This window comes from Sus scrofa, chromosome 1, assembly GCF_054392235.1.
Source record: "Sus scrofa isolate SSC_HxYL_T2T_F1_AM1 chromosome 1, Sscrofa_HxYL_maternal_Yorkshire_Landrace_v2.0, whole genome shotgun sequence".
Lineage (NCBI taxonomy): Eukaryota > Metazoa > Chordata > Mammalia > Artiodactyla > Suidae > Sus > Sus scrofa.
Window position 1 is genome coordinate 166,542,191 of NC_139383.1, and position 25,055 is coordinate 166,567,245.

The window sequence follows — 25,055 nt, forward strand, 5'->3', positions numbered from 1 at the left end:
AATGTATCCTAAATTTATAAAAACACCCAATGTGACCATTCAGTAATTGGAAATAGGATTAGTTTATTTATTTAAAGTCGATATTTCTTCATTATTTGGAGATTTCGAAGAATGAAAAAATAAATACCAGTATTTGCAAATAAATAGAACTGCTCAAAATGAAACTCAAATATTAATTTTTGGTACAGTGAACTCTAAAGGTATACTGGGAGTTAAACTCTGCTGAGGAACAAATATGTCCATTAGGTGTAGTAGCATAGAGTTCTCTTATGACTTACTGGGAGTTTAAATGTAAAGTAATATTAAAAATCTATGAAATGCTATATTTTTATAACCACAAATGTGTATATTATGTTTCAAAAAGTTTAGGTAACTTTTTCAATATCCTATAGCTTATAAGTGATTAAGCCAGGATTACTTGTGTCTATCTCTAAGAGTGAAGCTGATTTTAAACATGTCCTCCTAATCATAAAGACTAGCTATCCGTAGATTACTTGCTCAATACAAAGAAAAATAGGAAAAAAGGTTTATCTCTTTCTGTACTCATAAGTAATTACATTTACAATTACATTTACATTTACTTTAATTTAAAAATTAAAGTAAGATCAATATAACAGAACCTCACCTTTTTCCTAGGATGCTCACTGCTTAAATTCATAATATAACAACATTGATCAGCCCTATATCACAATCATTTCCCTTTTAGGAGGAACATTAGAAATCATTAAATAGTTCTTAGAGGACTCATTTTTTTATGATGAAAGTGAATTTATTTACAAAACAGAAGCAGACTCATAGACAGAAAACAAATTTATGGTTACCAAAGGAGAAAGGGGGTGGGGATAAATTAGGAGTTTGGAATTAGTAGATATCACCTACTATATATGAAATAAACAAACAACAAGGTCCTACTCTCTAGGACAGGGGAATATATTCAATATCTTATAATAACCTGTAATGGAAAAGAATCACTTTGCTGTACAGCAGAAATTAACACAATATTGTAAACCAACTATACCTCAATTTTTAAAAAGTGAAAAAATGAAAAAAAAAAAAAAGAAATGGGATTGCAACTTTGTGATACTTTTAAGACCTGGATGAATGGTGAGACGGTCTTATTGAGTGTGAAGACACACAAAAGATTTGTTCAGAGAGCATGGAGTCTTTGTTTGAGGAAGTATCACCTGAGATTCTGCGGTTGGATTTGGGTACCCGTGTATTGGGGAATCTGTATTTTTATTTTAGAGGGTTTGTGATTCATATTGACTCATTGATGTCACTGTCAGACCTAGGAATTTCTCCCAAGTCTATATGTAGCTTAAAGAATGATACTTAACGTGGCTACCTGTAATGTTCTTCTGCCCCCAAATCCATTGGACTGCAACAATTCCCACTCACACTGCTACATACACTGTGGTTTATGAGTTGAAATCAATTCAATGGACAGATTATTTGAGTACTGCCAATATAGACAACATTACCATAGATACTTTGTTCCTAGCACATGGGAATGCCCTTATTTTAATAGCATGGCGAAAGAAGAAGAAAAAAATAACATGGGCATTAGGGCTATCACAGCTTCTGGATTGCTGTGGTTTCCCCATGTTTCCTCAGATGTTACATGTGGAATCAGACTAACTTAGACTCAAATTTCTCCCTTTGTTTGTTTGTTTGCTTGTTTGTTGGTTTGTTTCTTTTTCTTTCTTCCTTCCTTCCTTCCTACCTTCCTTCCTTCCTTCCTTCTTTCCTTCCTTCCTTCCTTCTTTCTCTCTCTCTCTCTCTCCCTTTCCCTCCTTTATTTTTTCCTTTATTTTTTCCTTTCTTTCTTTCTTTCTTTCTTTCTTTCTTTCTTCCTTTCTTTCTTTCTTTCTTTCTTTCTTTCTTTCTTTCTTTCTTTCTTTCTTTGTATTTCTTTTTGTAGGGCCACACTGATGGGCATATGGAAGTTCTCAGGCCAGGGGTGAAATTGGAGCGCCACAGCCACAGCAATGCCTGTTGCAAGCTGCATCTGTGACCTATGCCACAGCTTGTGGCAATGCTGGATCCTTAATTCACTGAGCAAGTCCAGGAATGGAGCACGCATCCTCATGAATACCAGCTAGGCTTTTAACCCACTGATCCACAACAGAAACTCCCTAGGCTCAAATGTCTGGTCTTAAATTTCCTGGGTAGGGAGTTCCCATCATGGGTTGGCAGAAACAAATCTGACTAGAATCCATGAGGATCAGGTTTTATTAAAAATAAAGAATAAGTATTCAATCAATAAGATAAGGAAATGGCTACACCGTCCAAACAGAAAAATGGGAAATATACAAGTCACATAGTGTTAATTCTTGATTAGGCCAAGAGAAGATGCAGAAACAGCGTGTAACTTCCCCAGATGGCAAACGGGAAATTTGGGTAATGAAAGCAGAAAGGAAAGAATATCACCTCTCTACTGCAGAATGAAAAATGAAATGTAATGAAGAGAAGAGGAACCTTCTGTGATATACTTCTCAGCCTGAGGTCCCACAAATAAATTGCTAAAAAGAAAAGTGAAGAATAAAATGTGGAGAATATATAATTTAGAAACTACTGGGGTAAGAAATGTAAAACTTCTTAATAGCAAAAAGGAGGGAACTTTGTGCCAAGGAAGATAGACTTGGTGTGAATTTTTTTTATGTTAAGAATCCCAAAGTGAAGCTCACTATTTTTTTTTTTCCCTACTCATTCTCCTTTCCCACATCACGCACACAAAGAGCAGGCCTCTTTGATGCTCAGAAAACTGAGCTCTGTGCTCAGTTTAAAAAAATGCGTTATGTAAGCATACATGGGTACACGTACATACACACAAGTAAAAACAAAAGAATGCAAGAAGTCTACATCACAAATAGATTTGTAAATGAATGAAGAGTATTAAGTAGATTTCAGACATTCATATGAGTTTCTTTAGACATAACCTATTAGTCTTTGATTGCTTTCATTGTTTCATGATAGTAATATGCTCTAGGCTCTGCCACTCACTAATTTTGCTTCCTAGCTGCACATTCATCCTTCAGTACCTGCTTAAAATAAAGCTGCTCTATGTTACTATGATAATGTAGTGGTCTCCTTAGAGCCTCTTTATTGTGAGTGCAAGGTTGAACCTTGTTCATAGAGGGTGCTGAATGCACATTGCAGGGGAAAGGGGCTTCTCTTTCCAGTCCTATGTGTATAGCATTTTTGCTTTTCCCTTTCTTGTGCTGCACAGATGACCAGCTGACTGGATGTATGGAAATACATGTGTTGCTTTTTCCAGCCACAAGTACAGCTCCCCAAGTCCCAAATATGCATTCCCTTGGCAACCATGCAGCTCCAACCCAGGCCAGATGAGGTGTTGTAGCCCTGCCAATATGGTCACTCTGTGCTCCAGGCTTTGCACCTGCAGTGGCCTCACAGTTACCTCTGCATGTCCATCCACCAGCCCCCCTGTACACTGGAGGATGGCTGGAGCTTGCCTGCAGAATGCAGCTTAGCTTTAGCTCAGTGAACTTCTTTGAACTGCATACAGGATGCTGCAACCATACCTCTTCCAATGAGATGGGAAGCTTGTCTTCGGGAGGTCTCCCTTTCATGTTTGTCTGTCCTTGGATAATGTCACTGAGCCCTGGAGTATCTTTTCTCATTATATATTTATAGTTACTCTCCTATTATAGTTTAACACTTCTTTATGTTAAATTTCCTTCACTTTAATTATTATGTCTCTCAATTGGATCCAGACTGATAAATACGTTCATTTTTATATTTCCAGTTGCAGATCTAAAACAGATTTTTTTCCAAGATTCTGTGATATTTTTATTGGAGAATTCCAGAAAATACAAATGCAATCAATAGTCAGTAGATAAAATTGGGATATTTGTCAAAGTAAAGTAAAAAAAACCCTGTTCTTTCTTTCTCTCTGATTCACTGTCTAGCTCTCTATTTGTCTCTCTCTCATATTTTTAATAATATTGAAAACCACTCTAAGAAAAAATCCATCTCATTTTGTTATTCATTTACACATTTATTTTCTTCAGTTATGTAGAATTAATGTATTTTAGAAAAAAATAGATGTTAAATTTCAGAGGCCCTCCTTTAAGTAGAACAGTTATAAGTATTTAGAGGTAATTAATTTTTCTCAAATTGCAAAATGTAATCTCACTTATATTTCAGCATTAGTTGAGATAGTTCTGCCATAAATATGTGTACATATGTAGTATATGGCTATGGAAAGTTATAGCAAATAATTTTTTTTCTTACCAAAATACTTTATCTAAATGTCCGGTGGAGACATGAATCCTAGGAGTAGTACAGGACTCTCTATTCTTAAATATAATAGAATTAATATGGAAAATATTAAAAGGTGATGATACCAAAAGAAAAAAAAAAATTTTATTTATTTATTTATTTTTGTCTTTTTAGGGCCACACCTGTGGTATATGGAGGTTCCCAGGCTAGGGGTCTAATCAGAGCTGTTGCTGCTGGCCTATGCCAGAGCCACAGCAATGCGGGATCCAAGCCGTGTCTGTGACCCACACCACAGCTCATGGCAACACCAGATCCTTGACCCACTGAGCAAGGCCAGGGACCAAACCCACAACCTCATGGTTCCTAGTCAGATTCATTTCCACTGTGCCACGACAGGAACTCTAGAAAAAATTATTTTATATAACACATATTCTCAGAAACATAAAAGCAAAGGATGAAGAACCAAAATTCTATTAAAAAATAAAATGATTGAAAGCAGTGTCCAATGTACTAAATGTTTTCCATTACAAATAAATATATTCACAAATCCTATAACTTTTTGGTAACTCAATATATTTTAATTAAAGACAAAGGATAGTGGGAAAATAGTCATATACAAAAACTGAAAAGTCCCTCTCTTATTAATGTGTTTTTTTTTTTTTTTTTTTTTTCGTCTTTTTGCTATTTCTTTTGGCCGCTCCCGCGGCATATGGAGGTTCCCAGGCTAGGGGTCGAATCAGAGCTGTAGCCGCTGGCCTACGCCAGAGCCACAGCAACTCAGGATCCGAGCCACGTCTGCAACCTACACCACAGCTCACGGCAACGCTGGATCGTTAACCCACTGAGCAAGGACAGGGACCGAACCCGCAACCTCATGGTTCCTAGTGGGATTCGTTAACCACTGCGCCACGACGGGAACTCCCTAATGTTTTAAGAAGACTTTCTGGTTGATAAGAAATCATCTTATTAAGGGCTAGTTCCTTGGTACGGATTTTATAACTGGTCTTTTGGAAATACTATGAACGAATTTAAAAATTTGATAAATATCCAGGTGAGTTGTATCATTACTGATGACATGTTAATGGTTTGTCAATATGAATGTTTTCCCTAGAACATATTGGTTCTATTCAGGTTTAGCCAAATTATTTTACTATATATTCCTATAAATTACTACGTTTTAAAAATTTTTAGCAAGTCAGAAACTACTTTCTACTACTTTGTTTTTTATAATTGAATTTACTACTACTATGTTTAATAAATTATTTGTAAGTATAGAAATACCAACAAAGTGAGTATATAGAAATGAATATCAATGTAATTTAAGCATATAGATATTTTACTTAATTTAGTAATAACAAGCAAAAAAAAAAATGTTTGGAATACAAATTACCTAATAAAACACCTTAAAAGCAATTAAAGGAAAAGCAGTCTCTTGAAATAGCTCCTAGATTATTAGAGCAACCAGACTAATAATTCTAAAAATAATACAATTTGAAGCAATTAGATTCCAGAACAATCAATAAGTCATTTTACAAAAACAACATTTTCCCTTATCTTTATTTTGACATCAAGATTATCAAATTTTAAACATGTTCAGAAATAATTAGGGGCAAAACATTTGACTTGTGAAACTTTTTTTTAAATCTTATAGTGTGACCATATGTATAGAATTTATGTGATTTCCATGAACTTTGCTGGTTAATTTTTTTTAATATTAACTTAGAAATAAGTAGGAAAGACAAAATTATAGCATTATATAATGATTAAAATTGTCTTTTTTCATGTTTTAATGATTTTTGTTGTTTATAATTGATTTACAGTGTTCTGTCAATTTCTACTGTGCAGCAAAGTGACCCCATCATACATATATATATATATATATATATATTCTTTTTCTAACACTATCCTCCATCATGTGCCATCATAACTGACTAGATATAGTTAGATATATCTAGATATAATTCCCTGTGCTATGCAGCAGTATCTCATTGATTTTCTATTCCAAACACCATAGTGTGCATCTATTAACCCCAAATTACCAATACATCCCACTCCCTCCACTTTTCCCTTGGCAACCACAAGTTTGTTCTCCAAGTCCATGAGTTTCTTATCTATGGAAAGGTCCATTTTTGTTATATGTTAGATTCCAGACATAAATGATATCATATGGTATTTGTCTTTCTCTTTCTGACTTACTTTGCTGAGTATGAGAGTCTCTAGTTCCCTCCATGTTGCTGCAAATGGCATTATTTCATTTTTTATGGCTGAGTAGTATTCCATTGGTATATATACCACATCTTCTTAATCCGTTCATCTGTCAGTGGACATTTAGGTTGTTTCCATGTCTTGGCTATTGTGCATAGTGCTGCAATGAACATACAGGTGCATATATCTTTTTCAAGGAAAGTTTTGTCCGGATATATGCCCAAGAGTGGGATTGCTGGGTCATATGGTAATTCTATGTATAGTTTTCTAAGGCACCTCCATACTGTTTTCCATAGTGGTTGTACCAATTTACATTCCCACCAACAGTGTAAGAGGATTCCCTTTTCTCCATACCCTCTCCAGTATTTGTAATTCGTTGATTGTTGATGATGTCCATTCTGACGGGTGTGAAGTGGTACCTTGTAGTAGTTTTGATTTACATTTCTCTGATAATTAGTGAAGCTGAGCATTTTTTTCATGTGCTTGTTGGCCATTTGTATATCTTCTTTGGTGAAATGTCCATTCAGGTCTTTTGCCCATTTTTTCATTGGATTGTTGGCTTTTTTGCTGTTGAGTTGTATAAGTTGTTTGTGTATTTCAGAGATTAAGCCCTTGTCATTTGCATCATTTGAAACTAATTTCACCTATTCCATATGTTGTCTTTTCTTTTTTTTACGGTTTCCTTTGGTATGCAAAAGCTTGTCAATTTCATTAGGTCCCATTGGTTTATTTTTGCTTTTATTTCTGTTGCTTTGGGAGACTGATCTAAGAAAATATTTGTATGGTTGATGTCAGAGAATGTTTTGCCTATATTATCTTCTAGGAGTTTTATGGTATCTTGTCTTATGTTTAAGTCTTTAAGCCATTCTGAGTTTATTTTTGTGCATGGTGTGTGGGTCTGTTCCAGTTTCATTGATTTATATGCAGCTGTCCAGTTTTCCCAGAAACACTTGCTGAAAAGACTGTTTTTTTTTCCCCCCCATTTTATGTGCTTGCCTCCTTTGTTGATTAATTGACCATGGGTGTCTAGGTTTATTTCTGGGTTCTCTATTCTGTTCCATTGGTCTGTATGTCTGTTTTGATACCAGTACCACACTGTTTTGATGACTGTGGCTTTGTAATATTGTTTGAAGTCTGGGAGAGTTATGCCCCCTGCTTGGTTTTTGTTTCTCAGGATTGCTTTGGCAATTCTGGGTCTTGTGTGGTTCCATATAAATTTTTGGATGGTTTGTGCTGAAGGCTACTCTAAGGAGACTTCTGTGGTTTGTCCCTCCCACATGTATATCATGCAAGAGATGCCATGTTGTGCTTAGCCCACCACTGCTCTTAGCCCACACCAGAGGTGCCTGACCACCAGTAACCCGCATGAGAGGTGCCCAGTCTCTCATAGCCCAAGTGTGGTGCCTTGCCACCCATAGCCTGCACCAGAGGTGCCCCACCCTATGAGAATCCATGCATGTTCAGGGAAAGAGATTCCTATGGCACTCCACCCCTCCTCCTCTCGCTCTTCCCAACATGGTGCCTAGCTTCTACTGAGGGCCCAGACCTCCTCCCGTGTTCCCTTGGCTGTGGTGTTCTGCTCCCCAGCTTGTGGTACACCACTCTTTGCTCCTCAGGCTGTCTCCACACAGCCAACCCTAGTCCTCTCTCTGGAACTGACCTCCGGAGCCTGTGTCTCAGCACCTGGCCCCTGCCCTAGCATCTCAGGCTGTGGTGTCCAGGGCAGTGGTACCAATGGTTTGTGCAGCTCTCACTTTGCTTTGCCCACCTCAGTCCAGTTTGCTTTTCCTGGTGACTCTGAGGTCCCTCTGTCTTAGCTGATCTCCCTGTGCATAAGGTGTGTGGGTTTCCTTTTCTCTTTAACAGCTCCCTCTCAGGAGTGCTAGACCTGTCCTTATTCCTTCTCTCTCTCTCTCTTTTTTTTTTTTTTCGTTGTACGCAGTTATGTGGAGTGTTTCTTGCCTGTTTTGGAGGTTTAAGTTCTTCTACCAGCATTCAGGAGATGTTCTATTCTACATGTAGGTGTGTTTTTTTTTGGGAGGTGAGAGCAACATCTTACTCTTCTGCCATCTTGGTCCTTCTGATTAAAAAATTTCCAAATGAATTTCAACCAATGTATCTATGTCTTAAAACCATGTTCTATTATATAAATATAATATTTTCTTGACTCTTTTAAATGGGAATTTTATTTCTTTACAAACATTGGTAATTTAATAGTGAATTTATTTTGGGATACTAGAGATTGTTTTACTGTGCTAAAGTATCAGAAAACTAAACAAGCCATTTCATTTCCATCTAATTATCATTCTTGGCATCAAAGTAACAATATAGTAAAAAAAAAATATGCATTTGTTAACTCAGACTTCTCTAGTGTTGTTGTTGTTGTTGTTTTGAGTGGCATCTTCTACTACCAGTCTTGAGCAATGCGTGTATATAGCTTTCCAATGATAACCGAGTGTGCCTGTGTGCATTTGATGGATTTGCTTCTTTTAGCATTTGAGAAAAATGAAAAGGATAGCAAAATAATTTTTCCCTTTATTCTTTACCTGTTATTCTTTGCTTTGTATTTGTTTTGTTTTGGTCCATGTTTTTGAGGAACAAAGGGGTTCTTTTGAGAGGATTGCAATGAGTATTTATTTTCTAGTGTTAATTTGGGGCATGGAGTGGGCTGACTGGTATTCTTTATTATTGCCTAAAAATCACTTAGGTCATTCAAATATGTTTCCCCTTATGTGGGAGTGAAACATCAAAAACAACAGTCAAGCAGCAATAACAGAAAGATTGCCTAGTGTAATAGCAAGAGGACTTAACTAAACTCATCCACATTTCCAACTTAGACACCAATCTAACTATGCTTCCTGTGTTTCTCCTCATTTGAAAAAGAACGATACAACTTTGGCTCAATAATTCCTATTTTATAAGGATTTAGTAAAAACAAAATACTTTAAAATACAGCTGAATTAGAAAATGGGTAGAATTGGACTTTGTTAAAAGTAATGTTGTAGGTATTAACAGCAAGAGTTAAGAGTGATGTCATAACTCCTAAGTTCTTAACATGGGACACACACCCTTCTAAAGAAATTTTGATGAGCTGTGAGTTATCTGTGTACACTGGATAATGCATAGAAACAACAGTGTCAATGTGTGTGCAGATGAGGGTGGAAGTAGGTTAATGTCATCATTTAATGCTTTAAGAAATTTATTACAAAAAAGAAATTTATTACTTACAAAATAAAAATTAAAAGTTATAAGAACCAATATAAATATATTATTGAAGTTTTTTTTTTTTTATTGGAGTTTGTTTTTGTCAGATTCTTGATTTATTTTGATTGGTTTGAAACAGATTAAGTTGTTTTTTAAATCTTTGGAACAATAATTCAATAAACTGCATTTGTCATTTTTCTTTCTTAAACTAATATAATATTTATTTGTTTACCAAATTATTTTATTTCAAAACCACAATTTGAAAGACAATAAAATGATACTTTTGAGTATGCAAATAAAGAAAAAATAATTAGATAAATATTACAAACTAAATCCCTGTTTTATAATACAATATTTGTGTTTTCTAATAATTTGAAAATCTGGATGATATGAACAATATTGGGAAGATGAAATACAGATACATTTAAATTCTCTAGTCTTTTCAACAAATAAATACTTATATTTACAAAAAAATATATATAAATGTTTATAACAACTTTATACATTAATAGCCCTGAACTGGAAATAATCCAAACATCAGTCAGTGGATGAATAAACTGATACATACAAGAAATAGAATACTACCCAGAATAAAAATGGAGCAAAATATTATATGTCTACTGTGTGATGAATTTCAAATGTGTTATGTTAGGTGAAAAAAGCAAATCTCAAAGCCATACCTTCTCTGTGAATCCATTTATGGTAAATCATGCAAATGACAGAACTATGCAGATGGAGAACAGGTCAGTGGTTGCCAGAGGACAAGGGAAGGAGTGGAGAGTACCTGTGCCTATAAAGGGGCAGCATGAAGTCTTTACACATGGTGATGAAACACTTCAAGGTCCTGATCGTGTTGTGGGGACCTCAGTGTTCACATTGAATCAAACTGCATAACTACACACACACACACACAGAAATCAAACTAAAAAACAGCATATATAAATAAATTCTGCAGTCCATTTAACAGCATTATACCAGGGTCATTTTCCTGATATTGATATTATATTACAGTTATAATGATGTAACCATTAGGTTAGCTGACTGAAGTGTTTGCAAGATTCTATACACTGTTTCTGCAATTTCCTGAGAATCTATTCTTATTTCAAAATGCAGTTAAAAAATCATAAAACTGAAATAAAAGAAAATAAAATACAAAAACAATGTATGCAATTAAAATGTGTGAATTACAAATAAAAGGGAAATCTTATTTTCACTAAGATTAAGAATAATGAGTCCCCATTGTGGCTCAGTGATAATGAACCCCACTAGTATCCATAAAGATGAGGGTTTCACCCCTGGCCTCCTTAAGGAGCTGTCATTGCCAAGAGCTGTGTTGTAGTTTGCAGATGTGGCTCAGATCTCCTGTTTCTATGGTAGAGGCTGCGGCGTAGACCTGCAGCTGCAGCTCCAATTCAACCTCTAGCCTGGGAATTTCTGTATGCCATAGGTGCAGCCCTAAAAAGACATTAAAAAAAGAAAGAAAGAAAAAAAGAAAATTTTAGGCCAAGAGACCTGCAAAGATGAGTGATTTCAAGATTATATTACAGCTAATCCCCATGCTATATAAACTTTCCCAAAGCATTCAAAATTCGGGAAGGCTCCCAAAATTAAGTAGCTTTACTCATTGCAAAAAAATGACAAAATTAAACACCTACACACGAACACTCATAGAAAAGTTATTAAGCATGTGGCTGTAAACATCCTATGGAAATTATAAATAGAAGCAATTTCTGGAAGTTTTAAAAGATGCTATCCAGAAAAAAGGGTTTTTAGGAGAATAACAAAACAATATTTTAAATCTATTTATATTTTTTTGACATATTGATATAATACACACATATTGTAAAAATAAGCATAAATTTTTCATTTGATATTAAAAAGCCCTTTAATAAGGTAAAATTAAATTTTGTATTACAAATAAAGTGAGACAAAATGCACACATATTTATAGTAAGAGTGAAATGTTATAACTAGTACACAAGTCAGTAGCCAGAATCTTACTGAAATACATGTGATAGAATACTTTTTTTTTTTTTTTTTTTTAATCTTTTTAGGGCCTCACCCTGCAGCATATGGAAGTTCCCAGGCAAGGGGTCAAATTGGAGCTGTAGCTGCCGGCCTACGCCACAGCAACACCAGATCCAAGCCATGTCTGCGACCTACACCCCAACTCACAGCAATGCTGGATCCTTACCCACTGATCGAGGTCAGGGATCAAACCTGTGCCCTCATGGTTACTAGTCAGGTTTGTTTCTTCTCAGCCATGATGGGAACTCCAGATAGCATACTTTAAAACAGTAATGAGAAAGGAATTCCTGTTTTCTTCACTATCAAGTCATAATGTTCTGAAGCTTAGGTACATACAGTAATATGTAAATACATACAAAGTAGAGTTACTGAAAAGAAAATTTATTTGAGATTATCTAGTAAAGTAATGAAAATAAATACGATAAAATTTAAAATTTTCTTAAAGCTACATTTAAAAACATTAACAAAAAAGTGTTGCTATTCAATAGGCATAATGTTTCTATTAAGCAGGATGAATAAGCTCTAGAGATATGAATGCGACATTGTCCCTACAGTTAATGATACTTAAAAATGTGTTAAGTGGGTGGATCTCATATTAAGTGCTCTTACTACAATTAAAGTTTTTAAATTTAAAAGAGAAACATATGAAATTAATTTTAATATTTATTTGACACAATATATACAGAATATGATGTTTGTCACATAAATTAAAACATCATTAGGAAAACACTTTATACAGTTCCTCATCCTGTGAAAATCATTCTTGCCCCATTTCTCACAGGCTCAAACAGCTGGGCACAGTGACAAGTTACAAGGTCTTCTATATTTATCTGCTTTGGATAGATAATACATTCATTATAGAAAATCAAAATGCCAGAATAGCTGCACTCTGTTCTGGAGGAAATCAGACATTTCCTCAATGACCTATGTGGGTAAACACATGTTTTATTTTTGTTCTTTGTGTGTAAATAGCCCAGATGGGGAGGGGAGGAAGGAGAAAACTTTTCAGTGTTTTGCAAAATATGAATATAATAAATGAGCCGACATTAGGGCAATTTGCCTTTTCTGTTTGTTGTAAATAGTTATCATTTTTCAAATTAATGATTCTCATTATCTTGACTGATACCAAATATCTTTTCCAGAAGTAAAGTATAATAGCAGTGATTTTTACACTCCTTCATACCAACATACTATCTAATGTGAAGACATTCACATTGTGTCCATCTGAAAATATTCTCTTGCCTGAACTTCTGTGAACCCGCAGTGTGATCCCTGGTTTTCCTCCCATCTTCCTTCTCTTTTGTGTCCTATACTTTTAAATTTTTTAAGACTCACTCTTTCTGTTTTCATTCATAAATATGTCTCAATTAAAGTTCATATTCAAATGACTTCTAGATCTTTATGCCTGTTCTTTCTCTTATGTTTTAAGCTATTTGTCTAACTAATTAGAGAAAATTTCTACTCTGATGTCCCATGATTATACCAAATTTGCTCCCAAGCCAGCCCCTTTTTATAGTATCCCCAGCAAAATTACTATAACTCACCAAGTCATACAGGAAAGACATGTGGACATTATCATTAATTCATTCTAGACTTTTATTCTCAATATCCAATCAATCATTAAGTTCTGTTGATTCCATCTCCTAAATGACTGTAATCTATCAATCTTTCTCTATCCTCACTGTTTCTAAGCTCACAGGGGCCTAACATCACTTCCAAAGTGAACCTTAGTCCTGCTGAAGGATGTTCCTGTGATATCAAATTTTGCATTACCGATTTGCAACTCACATGAAGAGATATACTACAGTTGTTCATCATTTATCTTGTTAGGTAAACCTGTGGGCACATAGACAGTTTCTATAACAGTCAGTTTTAAGTGGTGGGGCAATGGTCAGACAATGGTCACACAATGTATTCTAGCAATTCTTTCTAGAATACATTGTGTGCCCACTTAGAAATGGTAAAAAGACTTTAATTTGGTGACATCAACCTACCCTTAGGGAAATTTGAGGATGCAAGGAGTTGTACCTCCATCTAAAAGTATGTTGGAAGCACAACCATCTTCAGGTTATATAAACACTTCAGTAAGTTACACATACTGTCTCATCTGAAATAACTTACATCCTGTAACTGTGATTGTTGCCATTTTTGTGTATCACATCAGGGAGTTTTGACTACTAGCTAGTTGCTCTCTAGCTTGCTAATGAGGTTTTCTATTTCCATACCCACACTAAGGATGTCCTTAGAATGAGCATTCAATAATGCGAATCTTCCTCTCAATAATGTGGGATACTAATTTTTTAAAAAAGTGTCTCTTTCCTAATTTAAAACTTGTGAGTGGCCCTTGGTGTGAAGTCCAAAATCTATACAATACCCTCCTTAAATAAATGTTCATGATATAGCCACTGCTCATCTCCACAGTAAAATCTTCTAACTGTAGTTTCAATGCCAGGTCCTCTGACCCCCAATATTTAAGCATAATGTACTTTAGGTGTTTTATTACAGGGTTTCATTCTGTACTTTAGGTGTTAGGTACTCCCTCAACACCCTAAGTTTGCAGTCCAGGTTGTACCTCTATTCCATTAGAGTGTAAACAGTGGTGACAGATACTCTTGACTCCAGCCATCCTGGGACACCCAGACCTATAGGTGTCTTGCCACATTCCAAGTACCAAATTAAATGGATACATTTGGGATATTAATCAGATACTTTCATAATTTTATTTTAAATTTAATATTATATGGATTTTTTTAAAGATTTTATATTTTAACAGGAAAATCAGAAAACATATATTGAGATAAAAATCTAAGAATGTAATTTTCAACAGAACACAAGTAGATTTCTAGAAGTTAATGGCTAAACATTACAATATCTATGGCATTTAAATACATCTAATAAAATTTTGTGAAAAATTATTTTTAAAAACAGAGTAACTGCCTCTGTCTAGGACCAAATTATTAGAACATCATGAGCTTCTCAACATTTTGTTCCCTAAAAACATTGTAAGTGAAGAGAGAAAACAAACTACTGGTTCATTTTTCGTGTTGGCTCTATTACATTATTAATTAGTACTTTGACCTTTAGAGCAGATGTCGAACAACATTTTTGAAGCCTATAGATTTTGTCGAAACGGTCTAGTTTGGAATCTTTTTCTCATTGAAGGACTATAATAAGTGACAGTTTTGTTCATATTTGTTGACAATCATTTCTTGATGCCAGGAGAAATATTTGTCTCTATAGCTTGCTGCAACAGACAGATACCTAGAATAATGAGATAAATAAGCAAATTAGGAAGGTTTTAAAAAATTCTTCCATGTATTCATTTATTGCAACTCCCACTTTTTAACATGTTTACATCAAGGGAAATTATTTATCATGCATACTTCAAGGAACTAATAATTTATATCAATGGACCCTCAGTACCTGTATATTGATTTATAGTTTATAATTCAATTTATAATTTATAATCATTCAAAAATGTTTTCCTCTGCTAATCCCGGAATTAGGTTTCATTGATATCTTCCATTAGAGGTAAGGGAACAGACTCAAATGAGTTAAGTTAATTTGCTCCAAATCATAGTGTATAACATTTGCTTATTGACTAGCTTTCAAAAAATTTCATGTTTAATAGAGGCCATGCCTATAGTTTGTGGAGAAATGAGTGTTGGGCTGATTTATTTAATCAGGATGATTAATCTGCGAATGGCATTTTTGGAAACTGATCCATGGGTGCTTCCTTTTTTAAAAAAGCCAGAGTGCATAGTAATTAATAGAAGGAAAATTATTGTACTTCTTCCTTGATTATCTTTAAATATCTCTGTGAGGTATATCTAAATAAGAGCTGAAAAAGTGCTCGGGATTGGGGTGGGGCACATGGAATACTCATATTTCACACCAACTGTAGCATCAGCTTGTGTTCAGATTCTGAGCTGGCCATTTTACCTACCTAAGATATGTACCTGACTTGAAGCTTAATATAAGTAAATATAAAATAGGGACAATGATAGAATTTCTTCCACTAGATCATTGCAGAGATTAGCTATGGTAATATATAGAACAATTCCTGGCCCATAAGTAAGTTCTCATTGAAAGGTGGTTATTTTTAAGTTCTCTGGCTGACAAAACATATTTCCATTATGTATTTCAAAGTACTATAAACAGAAAATCACACGTACTATGTCGGAGGAAAATTGGACAAAATTCTGCCCAGAGAGCAAAGAAAAATTTAAAAAGCTGTGCTTTCAGAATTTGCTATAACATGGATAATTTTTGTATGCAGTTTACTTTTGGATATGTCTTTATTTCTTTCATAAATGTATAAGGCCAGAGATAGGCTCCAGGTAAGTAGATATGAGTAATTAGTTTAGAAATCTAACCAATGCAACAAATAGGGATTTTTTATTAGAATTTTATTTGAAAATTAAAACAAAAAATTTTTCATTGTTATATTAAAATGAAAAATTAATATCCCCACTCAGTACTTGTAGACCTATTAATGTTGGCCCCTTTTTAGAGATTTGTGTTTTCAAGAAAAACAAGCATGTTCAAGGTTAGTTCAATAAATTAATGATACTTGCTATGTGACTGTGATATCAATGGATTCCTATTTTTGTCAAGTGGTAGAACCCAATAAAACGTGGAAGCCCAGTTTACAAAGTTCATTGAAAAGGGCCAGAAAAACCTACACATATTCCATTTACCTATACCTATGGATAGAGTAATTTAGTTTTAAAAGTTTTTAAAAATATATATGAAGTCAAAATCCCTCCAGTGTTCTTGAGCCTTCATACAGGAAAGGGAAACATTTTCAACATGTAGTCAGAAGCTTGCCTCTAAAACAGAAAGTCAAGTAGCAAGATAAGTTATTCCTTGTCTAAAAATCAAGGCTGCATGTGTCAACAAGATAAACATGATTCCTTACAAGTTGCTATCAATCTTAATTGAACAGCTATCCACATCATGAGGTTATTTATAATATTCAGGACACATCCAATGTAAATCCTAAGACAATGTTTTCCCAAAGAAAACACATAAAAAGCACCTGCTTGCTTGTATGGGCAAGCACTTTGACAAACTAAGATGTGTAATCCTAAAAATAAATCTTAAAAGTTAAGTATTAGTATGTCCATGTTTAAGCTTAAAAAAATTAATAAGTGGCAAAGACAGGATTCATAATATGACTTCCAAGCCCCTGTCCCCCTCACCCTGGCTATACATTTATCTTATGGTGACCCAAAATAAAAGCATTGCACTGATACAACGCACATTTATTATCGTAGGCATGGATTGAATAAAAATGTTTTATTTTATTAGATTATTTAATTAACGCTACATGATTATGATTTAAGTAGGAAAGTGTTATGAGGAAAAAGATAAATCGATGTAGAGAAATGATGTACAAATTGCATTAGTTTCGCAAGGTTCTTCATGCATGTGCAGAGATATCCTTTGAAGTATAACATTATAAATTATGGGTCTGTCATCTTGCAAGTAAGGATATTTTGTTTGACACATTGTTAAAAGCATTTTAACTCTAGAAAATTCAAAACAATAACTTCTATAATCAATTTACTTTAATTTCCAGAATTAATCACAATCTCACTATGTGATCTTGACATCGTCTCTCTTTTTTGACGATAATTAACTACTTGACTGACACTTTCACGTCTTAAAAGCAAAGGACTAATTGTGAGCTGATTTGTTCACAAGAAATAACTGCATTGCATCACTTTTTTATGATCTGAGATAGAGAGAGGAATTTATATGGTGTAGAACACTTTTCCAATAATATTCGTAAGTCAAAAGGAAATCATGTACATTGCCTAAGCTTTAAATGCATTATTTCCTTGAATCAATTAAATCATTAGCAAATACTTTAATAAGATAAAAAGTTTACCGCAGTTATGCCCTCAATATAAGCAGGAAGTAAATGACTTTTGCAAATCATAATTGTTGGAATTCAGATAAGAAGGGGAAGAGGGAAGGAAGGGAGAAATCAAGGCAAAAAATTGGATTGGAGGAAATTTTCTAACACACTTAGCATATGGAAATCATTTCATCCTTTAACAAGAATTTATGTATTATATAATATTGAAATGTTCTTTTGAAAGGAGCAAGTAAGCATATTTTTAACCTAAGAAAATAGTTTAATATTCTCCACCAATTTGCGTTATCCTCTGCAATATCCATAAAGATTTTGGTAAAGCAATTTTAATAAAAGTTAATAATACTTTAAAATAAAAAGTGTATAATAATGACAATGATCATTTTCCTGAATAATAATAATAATGAACATACCCCTGCTTCTTTTTAGGTGATTCAGACCATCAGTGCAGTGGATAGGGATGAGTCCGTAGAAGATCACCATTTTTACTTTAATCTATCTATGGAAGAAAAGAACTCAAGTTTTATAATCATAGATAATCAAGGTAATGCTGTTTACTCGTAGTGGCTTTCTATCCACTCTTCTTTGAGAATCTTGTTTAATTTTAAGGAAATGTATAGCATTGCTTTTTATACTATTCCTGCAGGAAGATCATGTTGAAAAATAAAGCAAGGAGTGACAATGAAAATGGGAAACAAAACCCAAAGTCATATTCTGAAAATACTAGACCCATTTCCCATTGGATTTATTTGAATTATAAACACTCTTTCAAATAATCATTGGCTATAAAGTCTTGTAAAGTCTGAATGACCTTGCAAATATAATTGCAGTTCTGACACCATGGTTCATGTTTTCATATAACTCAAGCTTCAATCTATGTCTGGGGAAGAAAATGATATTAATTATAGTTTAGTAGTGTTGACTTGATTGATTCAAAGATATTTACAGTCATTAATTAAGAATTGTAAACATATGGAATGGGTTAGAGTATTCTTTTTCCTTCAAAATGAAATGATTATATCAGCCTGCGGACAAAATGTTCTGAAGGATTTTATAGGGAGAAGTAGACTTCTTTTTCATTCCATGTAGAAGTGGATTAACTTTATACAAAGTCACTCTTCTTTTTTCCTTCACTTAAGTGAAAGTTTTTTTTTTTTTGACTCATCATATGGATTTCTATTCTAATTTTGCTTGATATCTCAAAGATATGAAAAACTGTAGAATTCATTTCTCAATCATCTATAACCAAACACATGGAGGTCTCCTTCCTTACTACTGAGTTTAAGCTCAGATTTTGGAGAGACAAAATGCAAACACTTCCTTTCCCTTTTGTCCTTGTCAAATTTCCCAGTGAAGAAACCTCAACTAGACTCAGGATAAAAATACAGATATTAATAAAAAAATACAGATATTAATAAAAGAAAGAAGCTGTAACTTAGATTTGGTTATGCTAATATAAGTTAGGGGGCAAAATAAATATACTGAAACATAAAGAGGTTAATTGATTTAATTTAATGTTTGTGGTTACAAGTAATTTTATGAAATATATATAGAAAAAATACAAACTTTTACACCTCTTCAATCTGCCTAGTGAACAGGATCATAAGTATCTCATAGATTTCAAGAGCATGGCGGAGAATTTGTTTTTTAAAGGTGACTTGGGAGAAGTCATAAGTAGGCATTTCAGAAGACTTCCATTTATTTTCAATTTACTGTTTATGTTTTCAAAAGTTTATTTGCTACAGAAAATGTTATGGGGATGCCAATACAAAAAAAAGTGGGGGGAGAAACATAGTACTGAGGTACAGTAAACAACACTGTAAAAAGCTATTTAGAATATTTTGAGACTTAGGGAAAAACAATTTCAAATGTGTTGATATACATATATTGTTTATTTTTGTTAATTTTTTGAATGTTTTATCTAGATGAATTAATCATTACTATGAACATTTAGTGATTCTTTGAAATTTAAGTATAAAATGGGTTAGTACTTCCAAGCGAACTGAAACATTCTAATAGAATTTTTTACACCTTATAAAATTAATATTTTTGTCTTATTTATGAAGACATTGTTTGAAATCACTTGCTATGATAAGGAGATGGCTTTGGTAATTTTGTGTGTTTATAGTATTTGTGAAAAAAAGTTTCCATTTGAAAAAGCACTGTCAGGAGTATTTAACCCAAATGAAAATGATGCTGTCATTACAAACCTTATGCTAGTAGCCTCTATATAATATTGATATCTGATTATAAAGCTATTTTCTTTTCTATGTGCCACGTGCATATTTACTATCCTTATCAAAAAATATGACTGATTCATATGATTCATCTAATTTAATAATTGGGATTTAGAAAATGCCAAAACTAATAATGACTTTTTGAATTGATCTTTAATTGTCTTTTTATCAGAAATTTGCTTTCTCTTATTTGAATTTATTTGATCTTTATACCGCTGCCTCTATTACATTTAACTGGTAAGAATTTCTTTTGTTTTATTGAAAAATTATGCACATGGATTTTTATTTTAGATAACACAGCTGTAATTTTGACTAATAGAACTGGTTTTAGCCTTCAAGAAGAGCCTGTCTTCTATGTATCCATCCTAATCACTGACAATGGAATCCCACCATTGACAAGTACAAACACCCTTACCATACACATCTGTGACTGTGATGACAATGGAAGCACACAGACCTGCAGTAACAAGGATCTTATGCTTTCCATGGGATTCAAGGCAGAAGTCATAATTGCTATTCTTATATGCATTATAATAATATTTGGTAAGTTGTATGAACTGAGAATATCTTCATTTATTGATAATAACATGACAAATGTAGAAAAGAGTTAATTACATTATAACAATTTAGTGTGGGCTTGTCTGTGTTTTTAATTGCTTTTTCGAATGTGTTATAAGTCTTAAATCAAGTAGAGTAAATAAAAAATAGAGTGATATGCATTTCAAGTTGAATATCAATGATCCTTGAATTCTATGAGTATATGAGTACATGTGTGCACATCCATTTAGGTGTGTTTTTGACGCAAACATTGCAAAGTATAGTTATATAAAAATTAATAATAATAATGGTCATCTTCTGTTGAATGCTGGAATATACTCCAGGGGACTGTGTTAAGTGCTTTACAGAAATTATGCAATTTGACCCTCAGAATAACCTTAAGAAGTAGCAAGTATTATTGCTTGCATTGTATAGATGATTACAGTGAAACTTAAAGAGTTACATGGTTTACAAAGGGTCATGCAGCTAGTGAATGAAGTGCTGAGATTCCATAACCATAACATACCGCTTATTCAAGCCTATGCTACAACTCACCAGAACATAGGACCATTAAGAAAGTAAATTTTAGGATAAGATAATGTAAAAGAGAGAATCCTACTTTAACTGCTAAACACAAAAGAAATCTCAATAAAATAATTTGTTTTGTCCGTTTGATATTGTTTCTGCTGTTGCATTTACAAGGAAATAAGTTACACTCATTTACAGATGAGGTAAATGAGGCCCCAAATATTTTAGCCAGGCTTCCAAAACTAAAAATCGTTCATCTAGCAAAACTTTCCTCCTTTCTTTAATGTACTAATTACTATACGTCATCAAATCCTTCTCTTGCTTCCCTTATAACTTCATATCAAAGCCAATACAACTTTATGGAATATCGATGGCAGTTGTATCAGCCATAGGTTCTGGAGTTTCAAACTCACTGCTCAATCTGACATACAAAACGTTCAGGGTTTGCTTTGCCTTTGCTCTTCTCATCTTTCTCAAAACTTAAAAAACCATACATTCCTGGGGTTCCCTCGTGCAGTGGGTTAAAGATCTGTCATTGTCACTACAGCAACTCCATTTGCTGCTGTGGCCCAGGAACTTCCACATGCCACAAGCTCGACCAAAAAAACCCCACCACCAACAATAAAAATGCATTCATTCCTCTTTTACCATTCAGATTACCCTCCTTTTCTACCTACTTTCTGTTTTTCAAATTGTTTCTAATCATCTTTGATCATAAAACTGAATTTAGAGCTACATAGCTAGATATCAGAAGCAAGAAGCAGTAAAAACAGTATAATGTTTGCGGGATGGCAAGTACTAAATTATTCATAGGTGCAGACCTAAGGCTAGTCCTGAAACCCTGAAAGTAAACCAAAGCCTCACAGTCAATGGCGGGAGGAGAAGATGGAAAGTTGGGGTCAACAGTAGTGGACAGTTTCCTGTGAAAGTTTCATTGTTTCATGAATACACTCTCCAATTCACAGATTGAAAAATTATTTATTAGATCCCTTTCTATTTCAACCCTGTATCTCAATTGTGTTAAAGTACAATACCTGGGAGTTCCCTGGTGGCCTAGTGGTTAAGGATCTGGCATCGTTTCTGTGGCTCAGGTCACTGCTATGACGGGTTTGATACCTGGCATGGGAACGTCCTCTTGTGGCCAAAAAAAAAAAAAAAAAAGTACAGACCCTGGATTAAAAAATGATTTTGTTTCAAGAACATTATTTCAATTTTTTAATATTAGTATATTAATACAAGATATTGCCTAATATAATTCTCTTTGCCATAATATTAATAGCCTTAACTTCCTGTTTCAATTCCTTAAGATCAAATTCAGAATAGCTGTATAAAATCGAAGATAGTATAAGGATTGGTTATCCTTGAAGCACATACATGCACACAATTTTTTTTAATTAAAAAGCATTCTGAAATTGTTCTATTTCTACACAATGTTAAAATTATCTTATATAATTCATTGATGTAGACATACCAGTGTTACAATTAAAAAACCTGGTAGGTTTGGAATTTCTAAAATTAGTATGGTTTGTCAAAGAACTGATTCTGAACCAGCTTTCTGGTTTTGAATACCACCTTTTTGTTCCTAGTTGTGTGACTCTGGGCCATGTGATTTAATCTCTCTGCACTTGTTTCCCCATCTTTAACAGAGAATTATAATAAAATATGGGTGTCATAACAAATCAGTGAATAAATGTAAAGCTTTTAGAAAAACGACTAGTACATACTTTGCAGTCAATAAATATTGCTTTAGAAATTATACCACAGAATTTGACTCAATGGCAAATATCAAAACAATTCAATGTGCTTAACTTCCATTAACATGATCATAGATTACTGATATTAACAAATGCATATAGATTGGAAACTGTTCATTCTACTTTGTTTTATTTTCAATATATAAGTAAAAATAACATTTTAAATCTTAAATCTTCATCATAAACACTTCACTACATTTTTGTGATGTTTTCCTACTCTAAATCATCAGCCAGAAAGATTGTTTTACTTCCTTGTCATTCTGCAAGGCCCTTTTATAAGTTTGCAATAGCAAATGTATCTTTTTGTCTTATAATCAGAAAATATAAGCTTATGTCTTGAGCTTGTAATGAAAGCTAGACTAATATAGTTTATTGTAAATAATATATATTTAACAATATCTTATAACAAATATGTATTATTGATATGTAATATATTTATTATATATTATATATTTATGTATAGTATATGCTATTAGTATTGTGACCATATTAATACTCAATAATGTTTAGAAGAAATATGTAATAATGTATTATCAAATCAATAGCTAAGGTAATATTTATTATACATTTACTTATAATAGTAGTGTATGTAATATTAAATATGTATATTTATGATATATAGTATTGTCTCATATTTGTGTTAATTACTGTTCTCCATATGCTTTCTTTGACAGGGTTTATTTTTTTGATCCTCGGTCTGAAACAACGAAGAAAAGAGACTCTATTTCCTGAGAAAGGGGAAGACTTCAGAGAGAATATATTCAGATACGATGATGAGGGTGGAGGAGAGGAAGACACGGAGGCCTTTGACATCGTGGAGCTGAGGAGCAGCGCTGCCATGCGCGAACGCAAGGCTCGGAGGACCCCCAGGGCGGAGATTAGGAGCCTGTGCAGGCAGTCTTTGCAGGTCGGGCCGGATAGTGCCATATTCAGGAAATTCATTCTAGAAAAGCTGGAGGAAGCTGACACTGATCCCTGTGCCCCTCCTTTTGACTCCCTCCAGACCTATGCTTTTGAGGGAACAGGGTCCTTAGCTGGATCCCTGAGCTCCTTAGGATCAGTAGTTTCTGATCAGGATGAAAATTATGATTACCTTAATGAATTGGGACCTCGCTTTAAGAGATTAGCATGCATGTTTGGTTCTGCTATGCAGTCAAATAATTAGGGCTTTTTTATTGTTAATAAGCATTTTTAAATGCAGTTGCATGTTTGGGCAAGCCTTTAGTAACTTGGTAAAGAGTTGTGTACTCCATTTCTCTGGGACAAGAAAAGCGCCCAATTTACAGTGTTTTCTGATTTTCTTGAGTAAATATCCCATGGTTATTTCAAGCTACCTGTATAGTGTCATTGAATGCAGATATGGGAAGTGAAGCTAACAATCAGCTCTCTCTGGTGGCCTCAAATACTCCTCTGGCATCCTTTTCAATAGCATCCAATACAAATTCTCAAAATTTTTGAATGTTCAATCTGAAAAGGGCGCTGAACTAGATCATATTTATCCATTTATTTGTTACTCTTACAAAGTGAGAGTGAAGTGTGTGTATTTCCTGATACTTCACAGAGGTAAACATCTAGGAGAATCTGGGTGATTATATATAACTTTTAAAAGCTATTTCTTTTCTATGAATAAGTAAACTTCTGAGAGTTTATAATTCATTCTAGTTTGGTATTTTAAAATTGTTGTCAAGACCACCTTTAAAAACTGATTTTATATTTAGACATGTTTAGTATCTGTTAATTAATCAAAGATATAGTGTAAATTTGTATTTCTTTGATATAACAGCTGTATATAGAAAGTATAAATCATGTTTAGAAGATTTTTATGTTATTTTCTTATGTAATCAAAACACATGTTTATCATGTCAATACAATGACATAATGTCAACATTTACTCGATATTAAATTTAAACTTTATGAAAATGGTGGAAAGTGTGAAATGATTTTAAGTAATTTTTATTGCCACTAAAATGACATAAATAAGTGAAAGGAATACTGGATTCATACTGGAGTTAATATTCATCCTAAATATTGTGATCAACTGCACTTCTCTGACCATGCAGAAAATAAAACATGATAAAATTCCTAGCTTTTCTTTTTTATTAAGAGCTTAAACTATAACTGATTCTTTTGTGTCAATTTTTTTTATTAAGGGATATAAAATCAAGTACAATAGTTTCTTTTATTCTAATATTATGAAGGAAGTATGCTAAGCTGCTGGACATAAAGCTTTAAGATAACATTAGATAGTAAGATAATAAAGCACTTTAATCAGCCTTATAAGAATGATTCTTATTATTCTATCCAAATCAAAGTGGAATTCAAAATTCATAGGTTGAACGGAAAGAAAGTAGTGAATACTGTGTCTTCAAAATTGCTTTATATGTTCATCTCATATTAATAGCATGTGAGACTGAGCTGAATCAAATTGGCTATA

General features: G+C 33.6%; 1 protein-coding gene across 12 annotated transcripts in view; it reads left to right on the plus strand.

The window, feature by feature from the left end:
• The window catches only part of CDH19 (cadherin 19), an 88,863-nt gene extending 64,159 nt beyond the window's left edge, over positions 1-24,704 (plus strand). For 7 of the 12 annotated variants that reach the window (XM_085018225.1, XM_085018249.1, XM_003121695.5 and 4 more), the window contains 3 exons: positions 17,995-18,109; positions 20,094-20,345; positions 23,296-24,704. In XM_085018225.1, the coding sequence (XP_084874351.1) occupies positions 17,995-18,109; positions 20,094-20,345; positions 23,296-23,786 (858 nt within the window). In that variant the 3' untranslated portion in view covers positions 23,787-24,704. Of the gene's footprint in view, positions 1-2,341; positions 4,744-17,994; positions 18,110-20,093; positions 20,346-23,295 lie in introns of those variants that run through there. The other 5 variants (XR_014841140.1, XR_014841139.1, XR_014841138.1 and 2 more) reach the window with 3 other exon arrangements.
• The last annotated feature ends 351 nt before the right edge of the window (positions 24,705-25,055 follow it).